The sequence below is a fragment of the Pongo abelii genome, chromosome 14 (genome assembly GCF_028885655.2).
Source record: "Pongo abelii isolate AG06213 chromosome 14, NHGRI_mPonAbe1-v2.0_pri, whole genome shotgun sequence".
Classification (NCBI taxonomy): Eukaryota; Metazoa; Chordata; class Mammalia; order Primates; family Hominidae; genus Pongo; species Pongo abelii.
In genome coordinates, this window is record NC_071999.2 from 22,916,689 (window position 1) to 22,943,699 (window position 27,011).

The 27,011-nt window shown below is 40.8% G+C and overlaps 2 protein-coding genes across 5 annotated transcripts; one reads left to right on the plus strand and one right to left on the minus strand.

Moving 5' to 3' along the window:
- Positions 1 to 1,756: 1,756 nt before the first annotated feature.
- Positions 1,757 to 24,356, minus strand: SKA3 (spindle and kinetochore associated complex subunit 3). Of its 3 annotated transcripts, none has more exons than XM_024230723.3 (9): positions 24,173 to 24,356; positions 20,423 to 20,484; positions 20,146 to 20,311; positions 15,793 to 16,204; positions 9,596 to 9,681; positions 7,732 to 7,817; positions 5,753 to 5,956; positions 3,864 to 3,982; positions 1,757 to 3,321 (listed from the first exon to the last, which is right to left on the minus strand). In XM_024230723.3, coding segments are annotated over exons 1-9 (1,239 nt in total). In that variant the 5' UTR covers positions 24,276 to 24,356; the 3' UTR covers positions 1,757 to 3,320. The 3 variants fall into 3 exon arrangements, 2 of the variants coding, with proteins under 2 accessions (XP_024086491.2, XP_024086492.2); XM_024230724.3 differs by having other exon boundaries at positions 24,146 to 24,253; XR_008512525.2 differs by lacking the exon at positions 1,757 to 3,321 and having other exon boundaries at positions 3,926 to 3,982; positions 4,239 to 5,956; positions 24,173 to 24,303.
- On the plus strand, positions 24,274 to 25,337 carry MRPL57 (mitochondrial ribosomal protein L57). 2 transcript variants are annotated; one of them, XM_002824067.5, is made up of 2 exons: positions 24,274 to 24,517; positions 24,711 to 25,337. In XM_002824067.5, the coding sequence occupies exons 1-2, from the start codon at positions 24,274 to 24,276 to the stop codon at positions 25,022 to 25,024; spliced, it is 558 nt and encodes a 185-aa protein (XP_002824113.4). In that variant the 3' UTR covers positions 25,025 to 25,337. The 2 variants fall into 2 exon arrangements, with proteins under 2 accessions (XP_002824113.4, XP_063570907.1); XM_063714837.1 differs by having other exon boundaries at positions 24,504 to 24,525.
- The last annotated feature ends 1,674 nt before the right edge of the window (positions 25,338 to 27,011 follow it).

A 27,011-nucleotide genomic window follows, 5' to 3' on the forward strand; every position in this document is an offset into this window, starting at 1 on the left:
GGGTACCTACCTCAAAGAGTGAATTACACACGTTAATAAATGTATAGCATTTAGAACCATGCCTGGCATTGTAAGATCTCAACTCTTTGATGTAATCACTAATTCACACAATAAACCTTTTAAACTGCTAGGTGCTCGGGTAATGGACAAAGCAAGCAAACAAGGTCCTTGCCCTCATTGAGCTTTTGTGGTCCAGTGGGGAAGACAAGTATTAAATAAATGTATACCCAAATATTTTATTAAATAGAATTTATTAAATTCTACCAAATAACTATGAAGGACGAGAATAAGGTGCTGAGAAAGAACTAAGGGGGAAAATCTCTTTTAAACCAGGAAGATAGGCAAAGTCTTTGATAAAATGATACTTAATCTGAGAGCATATTAGCCAGGGCTCAAAGTCTGAAGTAACAGAAAACTCCAGCTGGCTCAAGGGCAAGGAATTTATGCATCATTTAACAGAAAAGTCCAGGGTAGAGCTAGCTGACTTCAGGCCCAGCTGATCCTTGAGCTCCAACACCACCTCAACTCTGTTGCGAGGGCTCCTCCACAGGCTGGCCCTCCCTTCACGGCTCCAGCTGTACCTCTGCATCTCCAGAAGTGTGCTGCTCTTTCCCAGTACTTCCCCAGTCCCAGAATGGGCTTTCATTGACCTGACTTGACCAGTGTGGTCAGAAGTTGTGATGTTGCTTGGTTGAGCCTGGAGCTGGCCTGTAGGTTCTTAAGGGCAGTAGTTGGGGGGCAGACAAAAACATCAAGTGTCCACCAATTAAGGATGAGGGAGTGTTAGCACAGTGGGTGGGAAAAAGTATTCCAGGATGAGAGCAGCCTGTGTGAGGCCCGGGGGCAGGAAGAACGGAGTGGAAGAGGGTGGTGTGGCTGGAGCACAAGGGGCAGGAGGGAGAAGCAAGCTGGGGTCAAATCACGTAGGGCCATGTAAGCCAAAATAAGGATCTTGGATTTCATTTTAAGAGCAGTGGGAAGACACACTTGAAAGATCCCAATATTTGAAGCTTGACAAGCTGGAAGCATCAGTTCTAAGAAACAGAAACTAGGATCATAGGAGGGAGGTGGTAAGGGTTAGGGAAATATGACTTGGACAAACTGAGGGGCCACCACTAAACAACTGGTGCTCCCTTGCAGATAATCAGAAATGCTTAACAGTCTTTATTGCCCATCGATGTGGTTTGGCTGTGTCCTCACCCAAATGTCACCTGAATTGTAGCTCCCATAATTCCCACGTCATGGGAGGGATGCAGTGGGAGGTAACTGAATCATGGGGGCGGGTCTTTCCTATGCTGTTCTCATGATAGTGAATAAGTCTCACGAGATCTGATGGTTTGATAAAGGGGAGTTCCCCTGCACATGCCCTCTTGCCTGCCACCATGAAAGACGTGTCTTGCTTCCCCCTTTGCCTTCTGCCATGATTGTGAGGCCTCCCCAGCCATGTGGAACTGTGAGTCCATTAAACCTCTTTCCTTTATAAATTACCCAGTCTTGGGTATGTCTTTATTAGCAGCGTGAGAACAGACTAATACACTCATCTTTAAAAAACCTCTTCACTACATAACCTCTTATAGCTACTACTACCCCTTCTCTCGCCTCCCTTCTTTAGCAAAACTCCTCAAAAGAGCTGTCTAAAGCCACTGTTTTACCTCCTCAGCTGTTTTCTCTTCCATCCACTACAGACTTCCAGTACCAGCACTCCATCAAAATTAATCAGTGTTGTCAATAACATCGACTTTGCCAAACCCAACAGTCAATTCTCAGTCCTCTTTTTATTTGAATTCTCAGCAATATTCACAGAATCATCACTCTCCTTGAAATACTTTCTTCCTACTTCACTGGCCTCTTCTCAGTCTCCTTTGCTAGATTACCCTGCCCCTTTCCATCCTCTGAAGTTGGGAGAACTCCAGGATTTGGTCCTTGGTACACTTTGAATATATTCCCTCCCTAAGCAGCTCATCCGGTTCTGTGGATTTATATACACACGGTACACAGTGAAAGGCTGGTATACATTTCAGAGTCAATGGCATACATAAGGCTGACTAGAGCTTTACTTTGAAAAACAAAACTAAGTATCTTAACATTTTATTTTACATTATATTTAACAAAAATTATAGTTACAACTACCCAGTAACTCCTAGAACAAGGACAAAATCAAGTTTGTTTTGGTGACAGTTTTCTGACAAGATTAATAGAGCACAATGGACAGGTCCCCCATTTGACTTTCAAGGAACAATCATAAAACAGGGTAATCTTTACTGCATCAAATTCCCAAAACTAAGCCTTTGAAGTAAGTTGACATAATACTTGTTGTTTCTTCTCAAATTTTTAATGGTTCTCCACAGTATGCTAGGTCCTTATTTTCTCATTGGCTGTAATTTGACAAGTTCTCCAAAAGCACTATCATGAACTTAATTAGATAATACTTTCCAGTTGTACTTAAATCAGAAGACTCGTAGGCTTGATAAGCAGGTCAGCCTGAAGCTACCAGGCAGCTCCGGAGGCTCCCGTGGCCATAGCTAACAGTGCACAGGAGGGCCCCTGGCCCAGGATGAGCCCTCAGAACCTTTTAGAGAGAGTGAAATTCAGGGTCTACTGGGTGTCCAAGCTGCAGAGTGGAGTGTGAGAGGTCAGCTGCCATGTGATAGAAAGAGCTGACATGAGAGAAAAGACCCCCACACCGTGAAAAGCTGGGAGAAAAGAGAAACAAAACTCACAACCTGACAGCAGAGTTCCTGGTTCCAACTATTGAGACCTGTCTCCACCTCCAATGGTCACAGTATATAGGTACCCAGGCCTGGAAATCTCCCTCTTTTCCTAATTAGTTTAACTGGTGTTCCTGTTGTTTGCAAACAGCAACTGCATCTTCAGACAGCACTGAGGAAGTAAAAGGTGTGGGACGGTCCTGAAAGGAGATGATGGGAAGGAAGAGCTGGCTGGCAGCAATGTCTCCCTGGCCAGAAGGTCAGGGGTGGCCTCATCTGAGTAGCAAACACCTTTATATTTTTAAAATTACTTGTCCTACTTCCTGGTACTACTTAAACCATTCTGTTGATTAAGCTGGGTAATTTAGTATCAATGAAACACTAATAATACTTAAAGAGTGAATGACTGGACTACATGTCCACAAGACTAAGGTTAAACCTTATCGAAACTTCATAAAAAGCGTATTATGATGTTAATGTTCATGTCTGTCTTTAAAATGGGTCAATGTTTAAAGGGGGACAGAGGCAGGGGAATGTGAATGATAAAATCGGTCCAGCTCAGCTTTCATCTCATTCTATTCAGTTTCTGTAATGGATAGATCCACTGGAATTTCTGCAACAGATACAAATAACAAATATCAATTTAATAAAATTAAAAGCCATTAAGACAAATGACACAATACTATGGCTATATATTTTATACTTATAAAATAATTGAGGATAGATTCCCACTGATATCATTAAACTGGATAATTCGGGAATCTGAGATTCAGGGATCACAAGTTCTATATCAAAAGATAGAGACAGGCTATTAACTTAAGCTGGCAAATGTCAATTAAAAACAAAATTTTTACTAATATTCAATTTTTTTTTTTTTTTTTTTTTTTTGAGATGGAGTCTTGCTCTGTTGCCAGGCTGGAGTGCAGCGGCACGATCTCGGCTCACTGCAACCTCTGCCTCCTAGATTCAAGCGATTCTCCTGCCTCAGCCTCCTGAGTAGCTGGGACTACAGGTGTGTACCACCACACCTGGCTAATTTTTGTATTTTTAGTAGAGACGAGGTTTCACCATGTTGGCCAGGATGGTCAAATGTTAATTTTTAAATGTCCTCCTCAAAGAACACACGAACTTTCTTTACAAAGGTAACATACTCACCAGTTTCCTTTGTTGCTGACATCTCGGATGTTCTGTCCATGTTTAAGGAACCTTTTACTGGGTGGCACTGCTTTAATTGCTATTGGAGTAGCTAGGTTTGAGTTGTATTTTGATAAAAGCTAAAAAAAAAAAAAAAAAAACAAATTCCTTTTTATCGAGCCATATGAACAACATAACCTAAATTTGGAAGCAGTTATAAAATGTTCAATAAAAGCTATGGGGCAGGCATGGTGGCTCACGCCTATAGACCCAGCACTTTGGGAGGCCAAAGCAGGTGGATCACTTGAGGTCACGAGTTCGAGACCAGCCTGGACAACAGGTAAAACCTCGTCTCTACTAAACATACAAAAACTAGCTAGGAGTGGTGGCACACACCTGTAATCCCAGCTACTCGGGAGGCTGAGGCCCAAGAATTACTTGAACCCCAGAGGCGGAGGTTGCAGTGAGCTGAGATCATGCCACCGCACTCCAGCCTGGGAGAGAGAGCGAGACTCGGTCTTAAAAAAAAAAAAAAAAGACATGCTAACAGCAATGAAAAGATGGAGATAGTAGAAATTTAACTTGGATGCGAAGGACTGATTTTTAAAACCTAAAATGTATTCTGACTGAGGTTAGTGAAAACAAGTAGCAATATATCCCTGAGAGGAAATTAAGCCTTAACAAAGATGTTAGGGAAAATACACAAAGGAAAGATGTAAAATGAATGCTCAAAAGGAAGGTCATCAATTATAAAAATTATGAAAGGAGAACATGAAGTATCAGCTATAATTTTTTCTTGCATAAAGGGGTGATATCGTAAATATAAGGCTTCTTTCCTTTTACAGAGAAATAAGGAGAGATGAAGCAACCATTGGGAAGTGGAAACTATATAATTTTCATAAAGACAGAAGATGCTCTTTCTTCATGCAATTATATCTTCCAGAAAAGCAAAGACAGAGAAAAAAGGATAACAAGTACTTTATTGATATCCTAGCATGAGTCAGTTCTAATGGCATCTGAGTATTTTCCTAAGTGATTTATCTTTCTCATGCGTCTCCGTAAGTCAGGAAGATTTCTAGAATGGCTATTAAGAATTCCACACGTGTAAGTAATAATTGCCAAACACTGTAACTTCTATTAAGGAGGGGGACTGTCAAAGAATCAGACTGGTTATTTAGAATTGGCAGTTGTTATAAGTTATTAGTAGACTAATGGTAACTGCTGTTAAATACTAAAGAATCAGATACAGTCAGGCATCACTTAACAATAGGGATACATTCTGAGAAATGCATTAGGTGATTTCATCGTGTGTGAACATCACAGTACTTACACAAACCTAGATGGTATACCCTACTACACACCTAAGCTATATGGTATAGCCTATTGCTCCTAGGCTACAAACCTGTACAGCATGTAACTGTCCTGAATAGTGCAGGCACTTGCTACACAGTGATAAGTACTTGTATATCTAAACACAGAAAATGTACAGTAAAAATACAGTATCATAATCTTATGACTGCTGTGGCATATGCAGTCCATCACTGACCAAAATGTTATGCAGCACATGACTATATTCTAATATACATCAATCAGTGTTTCTTAAACTGAGGTCCAAGAAGTCTCAAGTTCAAGAAACAATGGTATGTAATTCATGATACCCTGGCTCTGCGAAATTGTAGGGTAAATGACTTTTCTGACTTTGCCAGCAACACTTCTAGTGGAACCATGATCGACATGGAAACCACAGTTGAACAAGTATTAGAAAATAAGGTCAGAATTTAGATTTTCTCATCACCAAAATTAGCACATTAGCCCAATGATAAATAAGACAGTTTATATGCAGTTTCAGGTCTTTAAATATTTCATTTTGAAAAGAATATCAGAAAAAAAAAATAGCCTGGAAAAATAACCTGGAGAATATCTTCTGGAATTTTAGTTACTTCTGGAGGTGTAGGTGTTCTGAGCAGATTCTCATAAGAAGAAATCGTAGGTGAAGAGGGATCTGTTAAATTCTCAAAGCATGTGTCTGAATTTAAAACCAACGAAGTATGATCTTTAACTTCCAAATCATTTGATGAACTATTTGTTTTTGATAATGGGTAATTTGTGGATACCTGTTGAATAAAAATAAACCATTAAATTACGGTAATATAACATAATGTAGTAAATAAAAATAGTTAATCATTTGTTAGTTCTATTGGGGTCTCTAATAGGCCCCAATATGCCCCATCTTCTCTGACCAAGTTCTAAACAAAATCAAGAACAAATGGCATACAGAGGACAAAATATCATCTTCATTACTAATAAAGGCTGAGTTAAAGCTTAATGTCAGCAAGGTGCGGTGGCTTACGACTGTAATCCCAGCACTTTGGGAGGCCGAGGTGGGCCGATCATGAGGTCAGGAGTTTGAGACCAGCCTCGCCAACATGGTGAAACCCCGTCTCTACTAAAAATACAAAAAATTAGCCAGGTGTGGTGGCACATGCCTGTAATCCCAGCTACTCAGGAGACTGAGGCAGGAGAATTGCTTGAACCCAGAGGCGGAGGTTGCAGTGAGCCAAGATTGCGCCACTGCACTCCAGCCTGGGTGACAGAGTGAGACTCCGTCTCAAAAAAACAACAACAACAAAAAAACGCTTAATGTCATAACTAAATAGAATGAACCAAAGATTTAGATGGATACTCCCACCCCATCTCAGGCAACAGTGAGTGTAGTCAGACGAAAATCACAGCATGAACAAATGTTACCACATGCCCTCCCAAAAGGAAGAAAGCAGATCAGAGGTAAGTTTAGTATGCAGATTATTCATGGTAAATCAGCCAATTGGGTAAGTTGCTTCATCTCTCTCAGGTCAGAGTTAACAGAGAGAGAGGATAGAGTGTCACCTCAGTAGGGTACCTTCCACGTGAACATAAGGAGTAGATTAATTGTAAATGGCAGGTACTAACAGGCAGATAACCTGATACTTCAATTGATAACACAGCCCTGTGTTCATCCACAGCTGCACTGTCCAATATAGTAGCCACAGCCACATGGGGCTCTTTAAATTAAATTTTAAGCTAATTAAAATTAAATAAAGTTTAAAGAGTTAAATATTAGTTCTTCAGATATACTAGACACATTTTCAGTGCTCAATAACGTGATTAGAGGCTACCATATTGGACAGTGCAGACTATAAAACATTTCCATCATTATAGAAAATTCTATTGGATACCCTAATACAGTATTGGTTTTCTACAGCATTGGTTAAGTCACCCTACTGACTAAAGAGGGATAAGGTTTTGATTTGATGAAATCTGATTAAATTTATTTGTTGGTAAAATTTAGGTAAAAAAAGCACAAAATCACCCATAATTTTATCACCCAGAGATAACTACACTTTGCTGTTTCTATCCACTTTTTCCTTAAAATATGTGTATATATATGTGTGTGAACATACACACACATCATTTTCCATATGATTAATATTTCTTGAAAACATTCTTTTTATATGCTCTCATCTGTTTTTCAAAACATGATAGTATACGTAACACCTGATCTTATGGATATGCCTTGCTGTGTTTTAGTTCCTTGGTATCATTCGATATTTATACTGTTTCCCATGTTTTGTGCTTATAAATAATGCTGTTCCTTACTCTATGACTTGTTTTAAATCTTTGTCCCAATTTGCCTTAGAAAAAATTCTGAGATATGGTTTAAGGGTATGAAAAATATTTTTTAGAGCAATTGATTTATGCTGCCAAGCTACCCTCCAGAAATGCACTGTAAATACACTCCTAAAAGCTAGATTCATCCATGTCTTCTAAACAGACTCTTTGAGCCTGCAAGCAGTAATGTATTTGAGTCTTTAGGAGAAAGATTGTGGCTTTCAATTTCATGGAAAGTTACCAAAGCTATGCTATTCTTTGTAGATGGAATTTTCAAACCAGGAGTACAGAATGTAGGTACCAAAGGAGAGTTGGTATACTCGGCATCTAAAAGACACATAAAATGGTCATTAAAAAATTATAACTATAGAATGCTTAACTGGACAGGAAAAAAATCTCATATTTACATATGTAATTATCATTAGCACTAATAAAGTTCAGCAAGGATGCAAGAGTAATACACAATAACAAATAGCTGTGTTGTAATATATATTAAACATAAAAGCAACACACTATTACACATATAATTTGAAAAAAGATACTTTTCACAGTAGCAAGAAAGACAAGATACCTACAAATATATCTATTAAAAATGGTGTAAAACCTTTATGGAGAAAATTATCAAACTTCTGACAAAGGAGGAGGAAGAGGGAGAACAGGTCACTTGCCTTCCAAGATGGCAGGACTTACTCCAAAGGTACAGTAGTTAAAAACAGTACATTAACCAGGAATGGAAAAATTAAAGATAAGAACAAGACAGACCCATGCATATGTAGACAATTGCTATCTAGAACACATAGTATCATTGAGGCAACCTTAAAAAACAACAAAGAGAAAAGGTAAATATGTTAGAAAAACAATCTAACTGGCAAAATATCTTAAGTCTAAAAATCATCAAGTACTGGAAAAGACGGAGAAACAGGAACTCAACACCACTAGTGAGAAGATAAATCTTAACAGCCACTCTTAGCTGACTATTCAGCATTTTCTAGAATAAGTAAAAATGTGCATGTCTTTTGACCTGGCAATTCTACTCCTAGATATGAGAAACACACATATGCACAAGGGAAAATTTCCTTAGGGCACTGCCTATAATAATAAAAAATAAAAGCACTACCTCTTAATCAGCAAATGAATATGGCTCATATATACAGTAGAATACTATTCATCAATTAAAAAGGATGAAGTGCTTTGGGAGGCCAAGGTGGGCAGATCGCTTGAGTCCAGGAGTTTGAGGCCAGCCTGGGCAACATGGTGAAACCCCTCTACCAAAAAAATACAAAAATTAGCTGGGCATGGTGGTGTACGCCTGTAGTCCCTGCTACATGGGGGCTGAGGTGGGAGGACTGGTTGAGCCCAAGAGGCGGAGGTTGCAATGAGTTGTCTACATTTGTGACCAGCCTGGGCAACATGGTGAAACCCCATCTATACAAAAAATACAAAAATTAGCTGGATGTCGTGGTGTGTGCCTGTAGTCCTGGCTACTTGAGAGGATTGCTTGAGCCTGGGAAGTTGAGGCTGCAGTGAGCCAAGATTGTGCCACTACACTCCAGTCTGGGCAACAGAGTGAGACCCTGTCTCAAAGAAAACAAAACAAAAAAATCATAAAACTCTAGGATTTTATTTTGCTTTTTCATGAACACCAATGTCTTCATGTTTGCTGGGACAAATATGAAAACACTGTATGAAAATTTTCTTTTAAGTTACTGAGCTATTCAAAAGAAACCAAAATTTAAATTGGCAGCTGATGTATTCCGTGCGTGGTTTATATAAGAAAGATAATGTACAACTCTAATCAATAGGTTAAAAGAAAAAGTACTATGGCTCTACATCAAAAGATTGGTGAATAAATATATGTTTCAAATTAAAATGTTAATAACAAGCTGACAAATACTGAATATAATCAAGAGTATTAAAAACATACCAGGAAATTTTCTTTCTCTTGGACAAAATCATGCTGAATGAAATGGTACTTAATGTAATCCAATGTTAGGAATTAAACAGATGAAGAAAACTATTAGAATGTCTAAGATGATGAAATCAATTTTGTTCAAAGATAGTTTGGGAAAAATGTTCCTGAGAAGTAACTCGATTCTTATACTTACCACTTTTTTCCAACTGCTGGATGATGGGGCTGGGAGTGGCAAAAACATTGTCATTGAGCCTGGATTCTGTATCTATGGCCTCCTCACTGGTGTGATTCATAGGGAAATTACAAGGTTAAAAAAGTTAACATTCAATCTCTGGGAAAAAATTTAACCTTACTAAATATCAAGTTTGGACAAACATTCAGTTATGCTTTATGGTATAGAAGTCCCATGAAACAAATTCTTTTCTTTTTTCTAATATATATCCATGGTACAAAAAGGTTAAGGACCATTAAGTTCAACTTATTAGTTCAAAAAGGGAACTATGTAACTCATGGGGCTTCAAAATCCTAAAGTGGAATTTTATAACCAGTGTACACATATAGATTAAAAACTTGCCATTTTTTTAAGACTAAAATGACTAATCCTGTCATATGATTATCATTGTCCTAGCCAATTACACAGATGTCTGTAAAATAGTTATAAAGAGAATATCACTGAATACAAGATAGTTCAGGATTGATTTTCACTTACAAGTTTCCAGTTTGGAATTTAAACATAATGACCCATGCTGTCTTTAACATCTTGTGTAAACTTTTTTTTTTTTTTTTTTTTTTTTCTGGAGACACGGTCTTGCTCTGCCGCCAGGCTGAAGTGTAGTGGTGCTATCTCGGCTCATTGCAACCTCCACCTCCCAGGTTCAAGCGATTCTCCCATCTAAGCCTCCCGAGTAGCTGGGACTACAGGCGTACACCACTGCACCTGGCTAATATTTGTGTTTTTTTGGTAGAGACAGGGTTTCACCATGTTGGCCAGGCTGGTCTCGAACTCCTGACCTCAGGTGATCCACCCACCTTGACCTCCCAAAGTGCTGGGATTACAGGTGTGGATTACAGGTGTGAGCCACTACGCCTGGTCATTGTGTAAAACATTTTTTTAAAAGTGTGTATACGGTATGGCACATATACAAAAGAATATATATGTTGTACAAAATTTCTAAAAATAAAAGGGCTGGGCATAGTGGCTTATGCCTGTTGCAGGGCCAAAGTGGGAGGATCTCTTCAGGGTATGAGTTGGAGACCAGGCTGCGCAACATACCAAGACTCCATCTCTACAAAAAATAAAAAAAATTAAAATTAGCTGGGAGTTGCGGCACATACCTGTAGCCTCAGCTACGCAGGAGGCTGAGGTGGAAGAACCACTCGAACCCAGTTCATGGCTGCAGTGAGCTATCATCCTGCCACTGCACTCTAGCCTGGGTGTTGGGAATGTTTCATGGAAAGAGTTGATTTGTAAATGTCTAAAACCTTTTACCCAGTCATTTTACCTCTAAGAAAACTCAACAAACATTTTGGCATAGTAGTATTTATTACAGCTTATTTATAATAGGGGAAAACTGGAAAGAACCAAAATATGACAGTGAGACCCTGTCTCTAAAAATAAAAAGAAAGAAAGAAAGACTACTACTAGTACCTGTGTAGTCCTCTATGGAAGCTTCCCAACTTGGTACCCATCTCTGCCCTACAGAGGGAAATTTCTGTCTAGATTTGCTTGGTACTTTAACTACTTGTGTACTCTTAATATAATTTTTGTGCTTTTGAACTTTTGAACTATAAATAAGTGTTTTATATATATATATGTAACTGCATACTTTGTTTTCCTTGAATTTGTTCATTTAAGTAAAATTTCATAAAAGCTTTTATATACACTGACAATTTTCCCTAAGAAAGATTCACCAGTGGCCACCAGCATTATTATAAAAGCATTTTCTTATGTCTTATCAACACTGAATATAACCTGTCTTTTTTGGTATTCTCTCTCTTATCATTAACAAGCCTAGTTAAAATTTGGAAATAAAAACATCTGGATATGTTTTATCCAAATATGCATCTGGATAGTTGAAAAATGACATCTCATTTTTTTATTTGAATTTCCTTCATTACCTGCAAGGCTAAAAGTGTTCATATGCTTATTGGTCAATTGTATTTCTTCTGGGGTTTTTTTGTTTTGAGATGGAGTCTCACTGTGTCATCTAAGCTGGAGTGCAGTGGCACCATCTCAGCTCACTGCAACCTCCGCCTCCTGGGTTCAAAAAATTCTCTATGAGCCTAACGAGTAGCTGGGACTACAGGCGCCCGTCACCACGCCTGGCTAATTTGTGTATTTTTAGTAGAGCCAGGGTTTCACCATGTTGGCCAGGCTGGTCTCGAACTCCTGACCTCAAGTGATCCACCCACCTTGGCCTCCCAAAGTGTTGGGATTACAGGCGTGAGCCACCGCGCCCGGCCTCTTCTTTTGTTAATTCATGTCTTTGCTCGTTTTAAAAACTGGGATGTCTGTCTTTCACTAATTACTGCATATGGGTTTTTAAAACATGTTACGTATCTATGTAACATATATATGCACATATATTTATTTTATCATGTTATAAAACTTTTCCTGCTTTGTCGTTGGTCAAATATTTTATGATATAGTGGTTTAAATTTTGTATGCGATTAAATCTATCCATATTCTTTACTATGATTTCTAGCTTTGATGTCATGCCATAATTTAACTACTTTCTACTGTTAGTTATTTTGGTTATTTCCAATTCTCCCCATTTAAAATAAGGCTGTAATAAACACTACTGTGCCAAAATGTTTGTCAAGTTTTCGTAGAGGTAAAATGACTGGGTAAAAGGTTTTAAACATTTAAGAATCAACTCTTTCCACGATACATTCCTGACAATGACATATGAACACACGTTTCATTGTACTCTTCTAACAGTTAAAACAAATATGCTTTGTACTATTTTGATAGACAAAGCTGTTTTTAAAATATTTATTAGTCATATCTATTCCTATCCATTGCCTAGGCTGCTTTGGTGTGTTAGTGGTTTTTTATCAGTATGTGTGTAATAGCCCTCAATGCAATTATTTTCTTGGTTTATTTTTTGCCCTATATATGCTTCATGTTCCAGTCTATTTATTTTATTTTTATTTTTTTAGAGGTGGGATCTAGTTATGTTGTGCAGGCTGGTTTCAAACTCCCGGGTTCATGTGATTCTCCCACCTCAGCCTCCCAAGCAGGTGGGACTAAGGCATGAATCACTATGCCTGACTCATGTTCCCTTCCATATTTCTGAATAGAATAAACAAATATCATTAAGATGTCTAATCATGTCAATTAATTTACAAGTTTCTTGCAATTACAAACATATTGGTAATTGCAATATACTTTCACTGTTTAAACAGATAACTTAATCTATATTTTCTTTTACTTTTTAATAATTTATCTAAATATTTATCTTTTTGATCTATCTATATTTTATGTTGACTTGAGGCAGAGACGACTTGATTTTTTTCCAGTTAACGAATTGTTCCAGTATAATTTACTGAATCATCTTTACTTCAAAAATACCTTCAGGATCACCTGAGGCCAGGACTTAGAGACTAGCCTGGGCAACACAGTGAGACCCTGTCTTTACACAAAGTTAAAAAAAAAAAAAAATTAGGCAGGCATGGTGGTCCATACCTGTAGTCCCACCTACTCCTTGGGAAGCTGAGGCAGGAGGACTGCTTGAGTCTGGGAAGTCGAAGCTGCAGTGAGCTATGACAATGCCTCTGCACTCCAACCTGGGTGACAGACTAAGAACCTGTCTCTAAAAATAAATAAATAAATATATAAAGAAAGAGTTGCCCTGTGTAACTATACAAAATATATATCTTCTATCAGCCTCTTACTTGAATTTTATTATTTCTATTCATTTTTCATGTGATTTTCTTGAGTTGCCTAGGTACAAAATGGCCTAGAAGTGCAACACAGAAATATTTCTTATTTCCTATCTCATTACACTGGCCAGAGCATCAAGAATGATGTTAGGCTGGGCGTGGTAGCTCACACCTGTAATCCCAGCACTCTGGGAGGCTGAGGCAGGTGGATTACTTGAGCCCAGGAGTTCAAGAGCAGTCTGGGCAACGTGGCAAAACCCCATCTCTACTAAAAATAGAAAAATTAGCCAGGCATGGTGGCTCATGCCTGCAGTCCCAGCTACTCAGGTGGCTGAGGCTCGAGAATCACTTAAACTCAGGAGGCAGAGGTTGCAGTGAGCTGAGATTGCCCCATTGCACTCCAGCCTGGAAACAGACCAAGACCTTGTCTCAAAACAATAACATGACACGACATAACATTAGAAAGGGTTCAACCAGAACACCATCTATGCTCAGAGCTTTTTGGAGCTTGTTATCTGATAACTTTTTTTTTTTTTTTTTTTTTTGGAGAGTTTTGCTCTTGTTGTCTAGGCTGGAGTGCAGTGGTGTGATCTCAGCTTACTGCAACCTCTGCCTCCTGGGTTCAAGCAATTCTCCTGCTTCAGCCTTCCAAGTAGCTGGGATTATAGGCGCCCTCCACCAAACCCAGCTAATTTTTTGTATTTTTAGTAGAGACAGGGTTTCATCCTGTTGGCCAGGCTGGTCTTGAACTCCTAACTTCAAGTGATCCACTGTGCCTGGCCTGTTATCTGATAATTTTTCAGTTTTCTTCTCTGATTACTGGTCTACCCAGGTTTTCTACTTCAAGTCAATTTTTATTATTTTGTATTATTTTCCAAAACTTTATCTGAAATTTTCAAATTTCCCAATACTATACCCTATGATATTTTCTGATAGCTTAGAAAAATAAAAACATAGGCCAGGCACAGTGGCTCACGCCTGTAAACCCAGCACTTTGGGAGGCCGAGGCAGGTGGATCGCTTGAGGCCAGGAGTTCAAGATCAGCCTGGCCAACATGGTGAAACCCTGTGTCTACTAAAAATACAAAAATTAGCCAAATGTAGTGGTGTGCACCCGCAATTCCAGCTACTTAGGTGGCTGAGGCACGAGAATCACTTGAACCCAGTGGCGGAGGTTGCAGTGAGCTGAGATCGAGCCATTGCACTCCAGCCTGGGGGACAGAACAAGACCGTCTGAAAAACAAAACAAAACAAACAAAACACACAATATAGTCCTTAGTTCTTAATGCTCTTATTTGTATTTATGTTTAGATAAGGACCAGTTCTTAGGTTTATCAATTCTACTCTTAAAAATCTTTTGGATTAAAATTTTATCTTTAGTGTTTTTTTCCCCAGAGTTTTTTTCCCCAGAGTTGTGGGGGTTTTTTCTTTGACATGAATGTTTATTTTCCTTCTTTAATAGTAACAGTTTTTAATGATAAGTATTTATCTATAGACACTACTTGGCTACTTTGATAAGTGGTATTTTCATTGTAATTCTTACGGTTTTAATCACCATTTCCATGCTAATGACTCCCAAATCTAGTTTAGCACTGAATTCTTCACTGAGCTTTAAACTGATATTAGAATGCCTAAGCATGAAGAGGCACTACCAATGTCAAAATCAACATGTAAACACATCACCTATCCCCCCATACTCCAGGTATTCTTTTCTTGTTCTAACATCATCCCAAACAACAAAACAGAAACTTGGGGTTTATCCTAGATCATCCTCTTTTCCCATGTCTCCATAGCAAATCAATCACAAGTTCTTACTAATTTTACCCCTTTAATTTTATTCCCTCTTTTCTATCCCTACAAATATCATCTTTTTTCAGGCCCTTATCACTTCTTCTATAGTCTCTCACCTGAAGAAACTGACAGCTAACACTTTATTGATAGTATTGGTGATTCGAGAAGATCTGTAATATAAAGTATCTGAAAACCTTACCACTAAAGAACTTATTGGCCAGGCACGGTGGCTCACGCCTGTAATCCCAGCACTCTGGGAGGCCCAGGCAGGCGGATCATGAGGTCAGGAGATCGAGACCATCCTGGCTAACACAGTGAAACCCCGTCTCTACTAAAAATACAAAAAAATTAGCCAGGCGTGGTGGCGGGTGCCTGTATTCCCAGCTACTCGGGAGGTTGAGGCAGGAGAACGGCGTGAACCCAGGAGGCAGAGTTTGCAGTGAGCCGAGGTCGTGCTACTGCACTCCAGCCTGGGCGACCGAGCGAGACTCTGTCTCAGAAAAAAAAAAAAAAAAAAAAAAAAAGAACTTATTGATGTAACCAAACACCATCTGTTCCCCTAAAACTTATTGAAATAAAATAAATAAATAAGTATCTGAAAACTTTTCAAAGCAAAAATGTTGTCTGAAACATTATATTTCTTCTGGAAAAAAATCAATAAATACAAAAGGTTTAGAAAGCTAGATAAAATATGCCTTTTAACAGGGCTGCTTACCTTTTATTATTCCTCACATTTTTAAGTCCCATTGTGTAATCTTCATTTAAACACATAGTATATTCAGAGATACCAAAGTGTTCTAATTTAGGAGTTACACACTCAAAATCATCCATTTTTAGTGCACATTTTGGAGTTTTTAGTACTTTTACTAGTGATTGTTTGGTAGGTGGAGTTACAATTATGGGCTCTTCCTTATAGTTGTTCACTGCCTGTGGAGGGTTTGGTAGAACTTGGGATACCATGTACCGCTCAAGTCCAAAGTCTGAAAGTTGTGGACTACGTGGAGACTTCTCAGAAATACAACTGCTTGCAACAGGAGGATCAGACAGATTATCTTTCACATCAGTCTTCTGAAAATTTTCACCATTAGACAACTCTGGGTCAGAGTTAATGGCTTCTTGCTTGTGTACTAGGAGGAAAAATCAGAATATTCTGGTCAAACATCAAAATGGAAAATTTCATGTTTACAAAAACAACAGATAACAGCTTATCTGAAATTACCCAAGTCGGCAAAAGTTCTGATTGTCTAGACATTTTATTTAGTATTTATTGAGACAGAGTCTCGCTCTGCCACCCAGGCTGGAGTACAGAGGTGTGATCACAGCTCACTGCAGCCTCGACCTCCTGGGCTCAAGTGATCGTCCCATCTCAGCCCCTGGGGTAGCTGGGACTACCGGTGTGCCACCATGCTAAGCTAATTTTTAAATTTCTTTTTGTAGAGATGGGGTCTCATCATGTTGCCCAGGCTGGTGTCAAACTCCTGGGCTCAAATGATCCTCCTGCCTTGGCCCCCCAAAGTGATGGGATTTCAGGCATGAGCCACCACACTCAGCTGAAATGTTATTTCAATTGTCCCTTTAATAAAGTTCTGACATGTGTCTCTTGTGCACCCATATCCCAATGTGATTATACATTAGAGAAGGAAAGCAAGTTAAAGTGTTACAAGATGAAAAATTAATATTCACAAATAAAAGTCCAATTTTCTTACATCCTTAATGTGATTTACTAGTTTTTCTTAATATTTTCTTTTTTTTTTTTTTTCCTCAGACTTTAGTGAGCATCAGAATATATTTTCTGTAGCTTTGACTGTTGCCCAGGCTGGAGTGCAGTGGCACAATCACAGATAAGTAGGCAACAATGGGGGAAGGCCCCAGGTTGGGGAGAACAATGAACAACTGTTCTGAGAAAAGGCTAATCACAAACAACCTGCAGGCACAACAACGTTGTTCCTTTTTTTTTTAATATTTTTATTTTTGAGTCAGGGTCTCACTTTGTCCCCCAGGCTGGAGTGCAGTGGCAATCTCGGCTCACTGCAGCCTCAACCTCCAAAGCTGGGACTATAGGCACGCACCACCATGCCAGCTAATTTTTTGTATTTTTGGTAGAGATAGGGTTTCACCATGTTGCCAAGACAGGTCTAGAACTCCTGAGCTCAAGTGATCTGCCCACCTCGGCCTCCCAACGTGCTGGGATTACACATGTGAGCCACCATGCCTGGTCACAACAACCTTGTTCTGTACCTAGCCCGCCTCCAGCATGACCCTATGAAACTTCCCTTCAGCCTCTGCCTCTTTGCAGACAGCCCCTTCTCTGCTGTACTGCCCATTGCAACCTTGCAATGTTATTTTCATACTTTCGCTAATAAATCTGCCTTTCTCTACCTACAACTGTCTTGGTAAATTCCTTTACCACCTGCGACACTAGCCCCAGCTAGTCACACCCACAACACTGGGCTCAGGTGATTCTCCTACCTCAGCCTCCCAGGCAGCTGGTACTACAGACATGTGCCACCATGCCCAGATAATTTTTTGTACTTTTTATAGAGATAGGGTTTCGCCATGTTGCCCAGGCTGGTCTTGAACTCCTGGGCTCAAGTGATCCGCCTGCCTCAGCCTCCCAAAGCGTTGGGATTACAGGCGTGAGCCACTGCACCTGGCCTGAAACTGTATTTTAAAATTTCATGACAGTATGGAATCAATTGTGTTCCAGATTTAACACAGAGTATGATATTATTTTAGATTCGTAACTTCCAGATGCCTCAGCTAAATAGCAAAGACTGCTATATAAAGATAAGTTTGTATCCTAAGTTAGCCTGGAACACCTATATAAAACACCTAGTTGAGAAAAATAACAGGAGAGCATTTCAAAGATATACAGTTTCTCAATCATTAATAATAGGTTTTATACTTTTTTTTTTGTGGGGATGGACTCTTGCTCTGTCACCCAGGCTAGAGTGTGGTGGTGCAATCTCAGCTCATGGCAACCTCTGCCTCCTGGGTTCAAACAATTCTCCTGTATGAGCCTAACGAGTAGCTGGGATTACAGGGACACGCCACCACACCCAGCTAATTTTTGTATTTTTAGTAGAGACAGGGTCTCACCATGTTGGCTAGACTGGTCTCGAACTCCTAACCTCAGGTGATCTGCCCGCCTTGGCCTCCCAAAGTGCTGGAATTACAGGCATGAGCCACCGTGCCTGGCCGGTTATATACTTTCTTGTTTGTTTTGTTTTGTTTTAAAAGCCTGGAGTTTAAATCTCTAAAGTTTTATATTTTGATTTCATAGTTTCTGTTCCTTTGAAGAGTTTCTGAGTCACTGAGTTGTTTTGGCATTATGCTTTCTGTTACTTTCGAGAAATGCTACAAGAGTTGCCAAAAACCTACTGATGATCACAGGGCTGTCATTTCAGAGATTAATAAATCATCATTATCACTACTCCATAGGGAGATATTATTATCCCCATCTTATAAGTGAGGAAAAAGCAACTTAGAGAAATTACCCAAGGTCACGCATGTAATAACTCGTGAAGCCAGTATTTGAATCTGTGGCTCTTTCACACCAAAGTCAACTGAATTCTATGATTCCATGTGGGGGGGTGGTGGTGGTGGTATGGGTTGTTTGTATGTAGGTATATATGTATGTATTTTATTTATTGAGACAGGGTCTTGCTCTGTCATGCAGGTTGGAGTGCAGTGGCGTGATAGTAGCTCACTGTGGCCTTGAACTCCTGGGCTTAAGGGATCCCTTCTGCCTCAGCCTCCTGAATAGCTGGGACTCCAAATGTGCACCACCATGCCCAGCTAATTTTGTAAAAGAATTTTTTGTAGAGACAGAGTCTATTATGTAGCCCTGGCCTCAAGTGATCCTCCTGCCTCAATCTCCCACACTGCTGGGATAACAGGCATGAGTCACTGTGCCCGTCTCACATGGACTGTTTAACTTACTTGCCACACACATCCTCAATACATACTTGTTCAATTTAATAATAGAAATGAAGACACTGGGCCGGGCGCTGTGGCTCACGCCTGTAATCCCAGCACTTTGGGAGGCCGAGATGGGCGGATCACGAGGTCAGGAGATCGAGACCATCCTGGCTAACACGGTGAAACCCCGTCTCTACTAAAAATACAAAAAAATTAGCCGGGCATAGTGGCAGACCCCTGTAGTCCCAACTACTCAGGAGGCTGAGGCAGGAGAATGGCGTGAACCTGGGAGGTGGAGCTTGCAGTGAGCCGAGATCGCGCCACTGCACTCCAGCCTGGGCGACTGAGCGAGACTCCATCTCAAAAAAAAAAAAAAAAAAAAAAGAAATGAAGACACTGAAGTTAGTCATTCAGAGGTATGGGCATAACAATAACAGTTAATAATTAACCTTAGGTGACTGACATGCTAGGCACTGCTCTAAGCAACTTTATCTTATTTAATCCTTATACAATCTCATGAGATAGATATACTAAACATTCCCACTTTACAAATGAGAAACTGAGGCACAAGGTTAAGTAACTTGACAAAGATAATAGTACAGCTATTAAGTGGTGGAATACAGATTTGAACTCAGGCATTTTGGCTCCAAATTCTAAACCACTATGATAGACTGCCCTTTATTAAAATTTTAGAATCAAAAAAGGACTTCATCAAATTTTATAGCCAATATCTCTTTCTATGCAAGAGAACACTGTGAACAAGAAAAATGAAATAACATGCCTTGAGGTCTCTCAGCTTTTATTGGCAGGGCTAACTAGAAGCCACCTATCCCAAGTTTTGAAGATTTATCTTGTAGTTTTTCATTTAAATAGGCCATCTAGCCTAAATGAGCTAAATCTAGCATTGTGCTAGCTTTCATTTGGCATTTTGGAAAGGAGAGCAAGGACTGTCTTTATATTACACCCCTGATTAGCACTCCAAAAGCACACCACACAGTGAGAGTTGACTAAATATTTATCAAATAAGCGTCAGATAACGACAGAGCTAGAACTAAAAACCAAAGCCAAGCCTACAGTTGTCTGAGTTAATCATGTGCCTTGTTTCCTCAATACTAAAACAAATGCTTTAAAATGAAGTTATTCAAACCTGAATTTTTCTTGACACGTGGACTATATCCATACTTCTGGAAATGCTCTCTTATTTTCATAATATCCATTGAATTTTTTTCCATTAGTACTTTTGTTGCCTTTATGAAATCAATGCCTTCTTGATTTTCCAATCTTGCTTTATCAAGAAGAATATTAACATCATCCTTTTATGAATAAAGAAAGTACATTTTAATTTCTCTAACTTCTGACTAAATTTAGGATAAAAAAATTACTCGCCACAGAAAAATAATAAATCAATATTGTAGGAGTGATACCTTTAGAGTCTGAACTTCTGAATGAAGGTCATATAAAATTCTCATTGGATAATCTTCAAAGTCTTCAATATGAATATTGAAAGAAAAAAAGTCCAATAAATGTAAGGAAAAGGAGGAAAAAAAAGAATATTTAGTATACAATCATGTACATTATAATGACATTTTGGTCAATGACAGATCACATATGACAGTGGTACCATAAGATAATACCATATTTTTTACTGTACCTTTTTTATGTTTAGATACACAAATACTTACCATAATGTTACAGTTGCTTACAGTATTCAATGCAGTTGCATGCTATACAGGTTTGTGGCCTAGGAGCGATAGGCTACACATATAGCCTAGATATGGAGTAGGTCTTATCATCTACGTTTGTGTTACATATGCTCTATGATGTTCGCACAATAACAAAATTGCCTAACGTTGCTCAGAATATATCCCCATTAAGTAACATGACTGTATAACATACATACTGAGAAACATACAAATCCTAAGTATATAGTTTAATGAACTTTATAAAATGAGCATACCTGCACAACTGGCCCTCAGCTCAAGAAACAGAAGGATAAACAGAGCCTTAGTAGAACTCTAGAAGCCCTCTTATAGTCTCTCCCTTCCCCCCAAGGGTAAACTTTAGCCTGATTTCTTTTTCTTTTTTTGAGATGGAGTTTCGCTCTTGTTGCCCAGGCTGGAGTGCAATGGTGCGATCTTGGCTCACTGCAACCTTCACCTCCTGGATTCAAGCGATTCTCCTGCCTCAGTCTCCCAAGTAGCTGGGACTACAGGTGTGCGCCACCACGTCTGGCTAGTTTTATATTTTTAATAGAGACGGGGGTTTCACCATGTTGGTGAGGCTGGTCTTGAACTCCTGACCTCAAGTGATCCACCCACCTCGGCCTCCAAAGTGTTGGGATTATAGGTGTGAGCCACCGCACCCGGCCACCTTACCCTGATTTCTAACACCATGAAGCAGTTTTGTCACTTATGAACTTGATTTAATGGACTCATACAATATGTACTCTTTTGTGACTGGTTTCTTTCACTCAACTGTTACATTCTTCCACGTTCATAATCTAATCCATGTTCATTACTGTGTAGTATTTCCACTGCGTGATACCAAATTTATTTATTCTATTGTTGAAACACTTTGGATTGTGCCTAGTTTGGAACTATTATGAATACTCTTGCTTTGAACTTCCTAGAACATGTCTTTGGTACCAATGTATTCATATTTCTGTATGTTAAGAGACTTAGAAAAAGTGCTGGATTATATGTTATGCATATGCTCAACTTCAGTAAATACTGCTAGTTTTCCAACATGATTTTTACAGTTCGCACTCCCACCAGCAGTGCATAAGAAGTGCATTTGTTCCTGCTCGTCATCACTGGCCATCAGAGAAATGCAAATCAAAACCACAATGAGATACCATCTCACATCAGTTTGAATGGCAATCATTAAAAAGTCAGGAAACAACAGGTGCTGGAGAGGATGTGGAGAAATAGGAACACTTTTACACTGTTGGTAGGAGTGTAAACTAGTTCAACCATTGTGGAAGACAGTGTGGCAATTCCTCAAGGATCTAGAACTAAAAATACCATGTCACCCAGCCATCCCATCACTGGGTATATACCCAAAGGATTATAAATCATGCTGCTATAAAGACATATGCACACTTATGTTTATTGCCGCACTATTCACAATAGCAAAGACTTGGAACCAACCCAAATGTCTATCAATGATAGACTGGATTAAGAAAATGTGGCACATATACACCACGTGCAGCCATAAAAAAGGATGAGTTCATGTCCTATGTAGGGACATGGATGAATCTGGAAACCATCATTCTCAGCAAACTATCGCGAGGACAAAAAACCAAACACCGCATGTTCTCAATCATAGGTGGGAATTGAACAATGAGAACACTTGGACACAGGAAGGGGAACATCACACACCGGGGCCTGTCATGGGGTGGGGGAAGGGGGGAGGGATAGCATTAGGAGATATACCTAATGTAAATGACAAGATAATGGGTGCAGCACACCAACATGGCGCATGTATACATACGTAAGAAATCTGCACATTGTGCACATGTACCCTAGAACTTAAAAGTATAATAATAATTTTAAAAAATGAAAAAAAAAGTGCGTACTGCTCCAACAACAACAACAACAACAAAAAGAAGTGCATTTGTTCCACATCTTTCCAAACACTTGGTAATTTTCTCTTTTTCGTTTTAGCTATCCTGCTGGGTATGCAACTGTACTACATTGAGATTTAATTTGCATTTCCTTGATGACTAATGAAATTGATGTCTTTTCACATTCCTAATGGCCATCTGAAGATAATTTTTTTTTTTCTGAGATGGAGTCTCACTCTGTCGCTCAGGCTGGAGTGCAGTGGCGCGATCTCGGGTCACTGCAACCTCTGCCTCCAGGGTTCAAGCGATTCTCCCACCTCAGCCTCCGAGTAGCTGGGATTACAGGCGCCCGCTACTATGTCCAGCTAATTTTTTTTTGTATTTTTAGTAGAGACGAGGTTTCACCACGTTGGCCAGGCTGGTCTTGAACTCCTGACCTCGGGCGATCCACCCATCTCGGCCTCCCAAAATGCTGGGATTACAGGCTTGTGCCACCGTGCACGGCCAAATTTTTTTTTTTTTTTTTTTTTGAGACGAAGTCTTGCTCTGTTGCCGAGGCTGAAGTGCAGTGGCCGATCTCGGCTCACTGCAAATTCCGTCTCCCGGGTTCACGCCATTCTCCTACCTTAGCCTCCCGAGTAGCTGGGGCTACCTGCGCCCGCCACCACGCCCAGCTAATTTTTTGTATTTTTAGTAGAGACAGGGTTTCACCGTGTTAGCCAGGATGGTCTCGATCTCCTGACCTTGTGATCCGCCCGCCTCAGCCTCCCAAACTGCTGGGATTACTGGCGTGAGCCACCGCGCCCGGCAGAAATAGATATTTTCAAGTGACTGGAGATCATTCATTATATAATTAAAGTAAAAGTAGTCTGCAGGGTGTAATATTTTAAAGCACATTACAATTATGACATTTATGAAATAATTCCAAATTCTGAACTACTTTTTCAACAATTAAAAAAATCTCTAATAAAAAGGGAAATGGTGAATTTTGCTTTATTTATATAAACATATTTTTTTAAACCCCAGCACTGTTGAGTACTAGTGTTTGTGTTGGTAACATGGTTTAGCGGGAAAAACACAGAGGTTTACTGCAACTGTGGACCACCTGAGTGAGAAAAAAGTCACTATATGTGTAAAGTATTGTGTAAAGAACAACGTTAAATAGCCTGATTCTAAGAGAAACTGTTTAGATTTACATGGTATTTTATTGACAAGCACACATATTGTATGTGACGAAAGCATATCACGTATAAATTAGTATATGCATTATGAGCTCAATCTGTTAACTTAGGTTCTTTATTAAGTGCTGCTGTCTCTGTTCATAACATAATAGTGCTACTTTCATTATCTCAAGAGAGCCTTGGGTTCTACATGGGTCTAAAACGGACAGGCGACAAGGGTTCCTAGGAATAAACCATAAACAGGCCCGGGAGCTACGCTAACGCCAAACGCCGAGCATTGAGACGCGCAGCACCCGCCCTGCGCCTGGGTGGCAGCCGTCCACGCCGTCAGTGCCTGGCGGTTCCCGTGGGACATACCGTCCACTCGCCACGCCCCTCCGTCCGCGGCGCACCCCACGCACCGTGCCCGGGCCGCCCGCCTCACGCACCGCTTTCCTCTCCGTCCAGCGCTCGCTGCAGCCGGGCCGTCTCGCAGTCCAGCGTGCTGGCCAGAGACCGCAGCTTCCCGCAGAAGCTCCGGATAGGGTCCATGCTGAGCACAGCGGGGAAGGACTCCAGGTGTACGCGGACCCCACCGCTCAGCTCACAGCCTCCCGCCACTAGTTTGAATCTCTCGGCGCCGGACGCGTCCTCGGCTCTGCGCAGGCGCGGTCCTCTCTCGCGAGAGCCGAAGTCTCTCGCCGAGGCCCCAGGAGACCTCGCGAGACGAGTGCGTTTACGCCACAGCGTTTGCCGGCGGCCGCGGACGCGCGGAGTGTTGAGCAGTGCGGCTGGTGAGTAGGTGTGCGAATTCGGTTCTCTAGGAAGCTCCTTCTTCGCCTGCTGGCCTTAGCTGGGCTCCCCGCTTCTCTGGAGGGGAGGCGGTGGGGAACTCCCGTAGGCGTGAGCTGGAGCGCGCGCCCGTTGCTCTCTCCAGGTCTGGCCGCGCCAGTTCGTGTCCGCAAAGCCCGTCCCTCTCTTCCGCAGGCACCATGTTCCTGACTGCGCTCCTCTGCCGCGGCCGCATTCCCGGCCGTCAGTGGATCGGGAAGCACCGGCGGCCGCGGTTCGTGTCGTTGCGCGCCAAGCAGAACATGATCCGCCGCCTAGAGATCGAGGCGGAGAACCATTACTGGCTGAGCATGCCCTACATGACCCGGGAGCAGGAGCGCGGCCACGCCGCGGTGCGCAGGAGGGAGGCCTTCGAGGCCATAAAGGTGGCCGCCACTTCCAAGTTCCCCCCGCATAGATTCATTGCGGACCAGCTCGACCATCTCAATGTCACCAAGAAATGGTCCTAATCCTGAGTCGTCACCCTTGGATTTTATGGATCACGGGGCTGCCCATCTTTACCTGGTCCTGGAACTGAAAAACTGTAGCGTCTGTGAAAATGAGCCTTCGGACCAGTCTTTATTAAAACAAACAAACATGAGTAGTCTGCATATAGAATATCTAGGGCTCTAAACCCCCCAATACTTAAAAGTCTAATTGCCTCCAATACTTAAAAGTCTAATTGCTGTCCTGTCGTTTCATTAGTCTGATAGGAAGATAGGGATTTCCTCAGTCACAGATGGTATTTTGAAGGAAAGCTGCAATAAAGCCACAATGATTTGAGGTCTTTGCTTAAGTGTGAGATACTTGATGGGGGCTTTATCATGCAACATTAGTTTGCTTATCTTAAGAATTGCCCAGAATAAAAGGAAATATGAGCTTTTCAGTTAAACATACTACTAAAAACATTTTCCGGGATTTTACTACTAAAATTGGACATTTAAGTGAAGTAAAAGAGGCCGGGTACGGTGGCTCACGCCTGTAATCCCAACGCTTTGGGAGGCCAAGGCGGGAGGATCACTTGAGGTCAGGAGTTCAAGACCACCCTGGCCAAGGTGATAAAACCCATCTCTACTAATACAAAAAAAATTAGCTGGGCATGTTGGTGCAGGCTTGCAATCCCAGCTACTTGGGACGCTGAGGTGGGAGGATCGCCTGAACCTCAGAGGCAGAGGTTGCAATGAAGCGGAGGTTGCAGTGAGCCGAGAGCATGCCGCTGCACTCCAGCCTGGGAGACTGCATCTCAAAAAAGAAAAATAAACGAAGTAAAAGATACTTATCAGAACTGTTACAGGAAGGTGTATTTTTTAGCTATTTTGGCAGGGTGCTGTAGTGCTTGCATGTAGTCCCAGCTATTCAGGAATATTGCTTGAGTCCAGCTTGGGCAACATAGTGAGACCCTATCTAAAATAATAATAATATATGGCCAGGCGGGGTGGCTCAAGCCTGTAATCCCAGCACTTTGGGAGGCTGAGGCGGGCAGATCACTTGAGGCCAGAAGTTCAAGACCAGCCCAACCAACATGGTGAGACCCTGTCTTTACTGAAAACACACAAAATTAGCCGGGTACGGTGGTGAGGCATGTGATCCCAGCTACTCAGGAGGCTGAGGCAGGAGAATCGCTTGCACCCAGGAGGTGGAGGCTGCAGTAAGTCGAGATTGGGTCACTGCATTCCAGCCTGGGCGACAGAAAAAATTTAGGTGGGGAAAAAAATCAGAATTGCGTCTCTGGGAACAAGAATAAAGGAGAAACCAGGATTGACTGGGAAGACACACAAAGAACTTTGTCGAAGTTGTATGGCTGAGGCCCACACGGTGGCTCACTTGTGTAATCCCATCACTTTGGTAGGCTTAGGCAGAAGGATGACCTGAGGTCAGGAGTTCCAGACCAGCCTGGCCAACATGGCGAAACCCCATCTCTACTAAAAATACAAAAATTAGCCAGGTGTGGTGGCTTACGCCTCTAATCCCAGCACTTTGGGAGGCCAAGGTGGGCGGATCACAAGGTCAGGAGTTTGAGACCAGCCTGGCCAATATGGTGAAACCCTGTCTCTACTAAAAATATAAAAATTAGCAAAAAAAATTTAGCCAGGCTTGGTCGTGCATGCCTGTAATCCTAGCTACTGGGGAGGCTGAGGAAGGAGAATTGCTTGAACCCAGGTGGTGGAGGTTGCAGTGAACCGAGATCGTGCCGCTGCTCTCCAGCCTGCATGATGGGAGTGAGACACCATCTCAAAAAATATATAATATAAATAAAAATATCTTTTTTGAAAATAATATATAATTTACCAGTTGAAGATGTTCGCTTTCTGAATATAATAAAAATAATAAGAAACTTTGTGTTTCTAAATACATACTGTATATAGCAGTGTAATACAGCACCGTGTACAATATGCATTTGGTGACACAGTATACAGCACTCTATACGGTTGGAACTATTTTATGTTTGAGGAAACA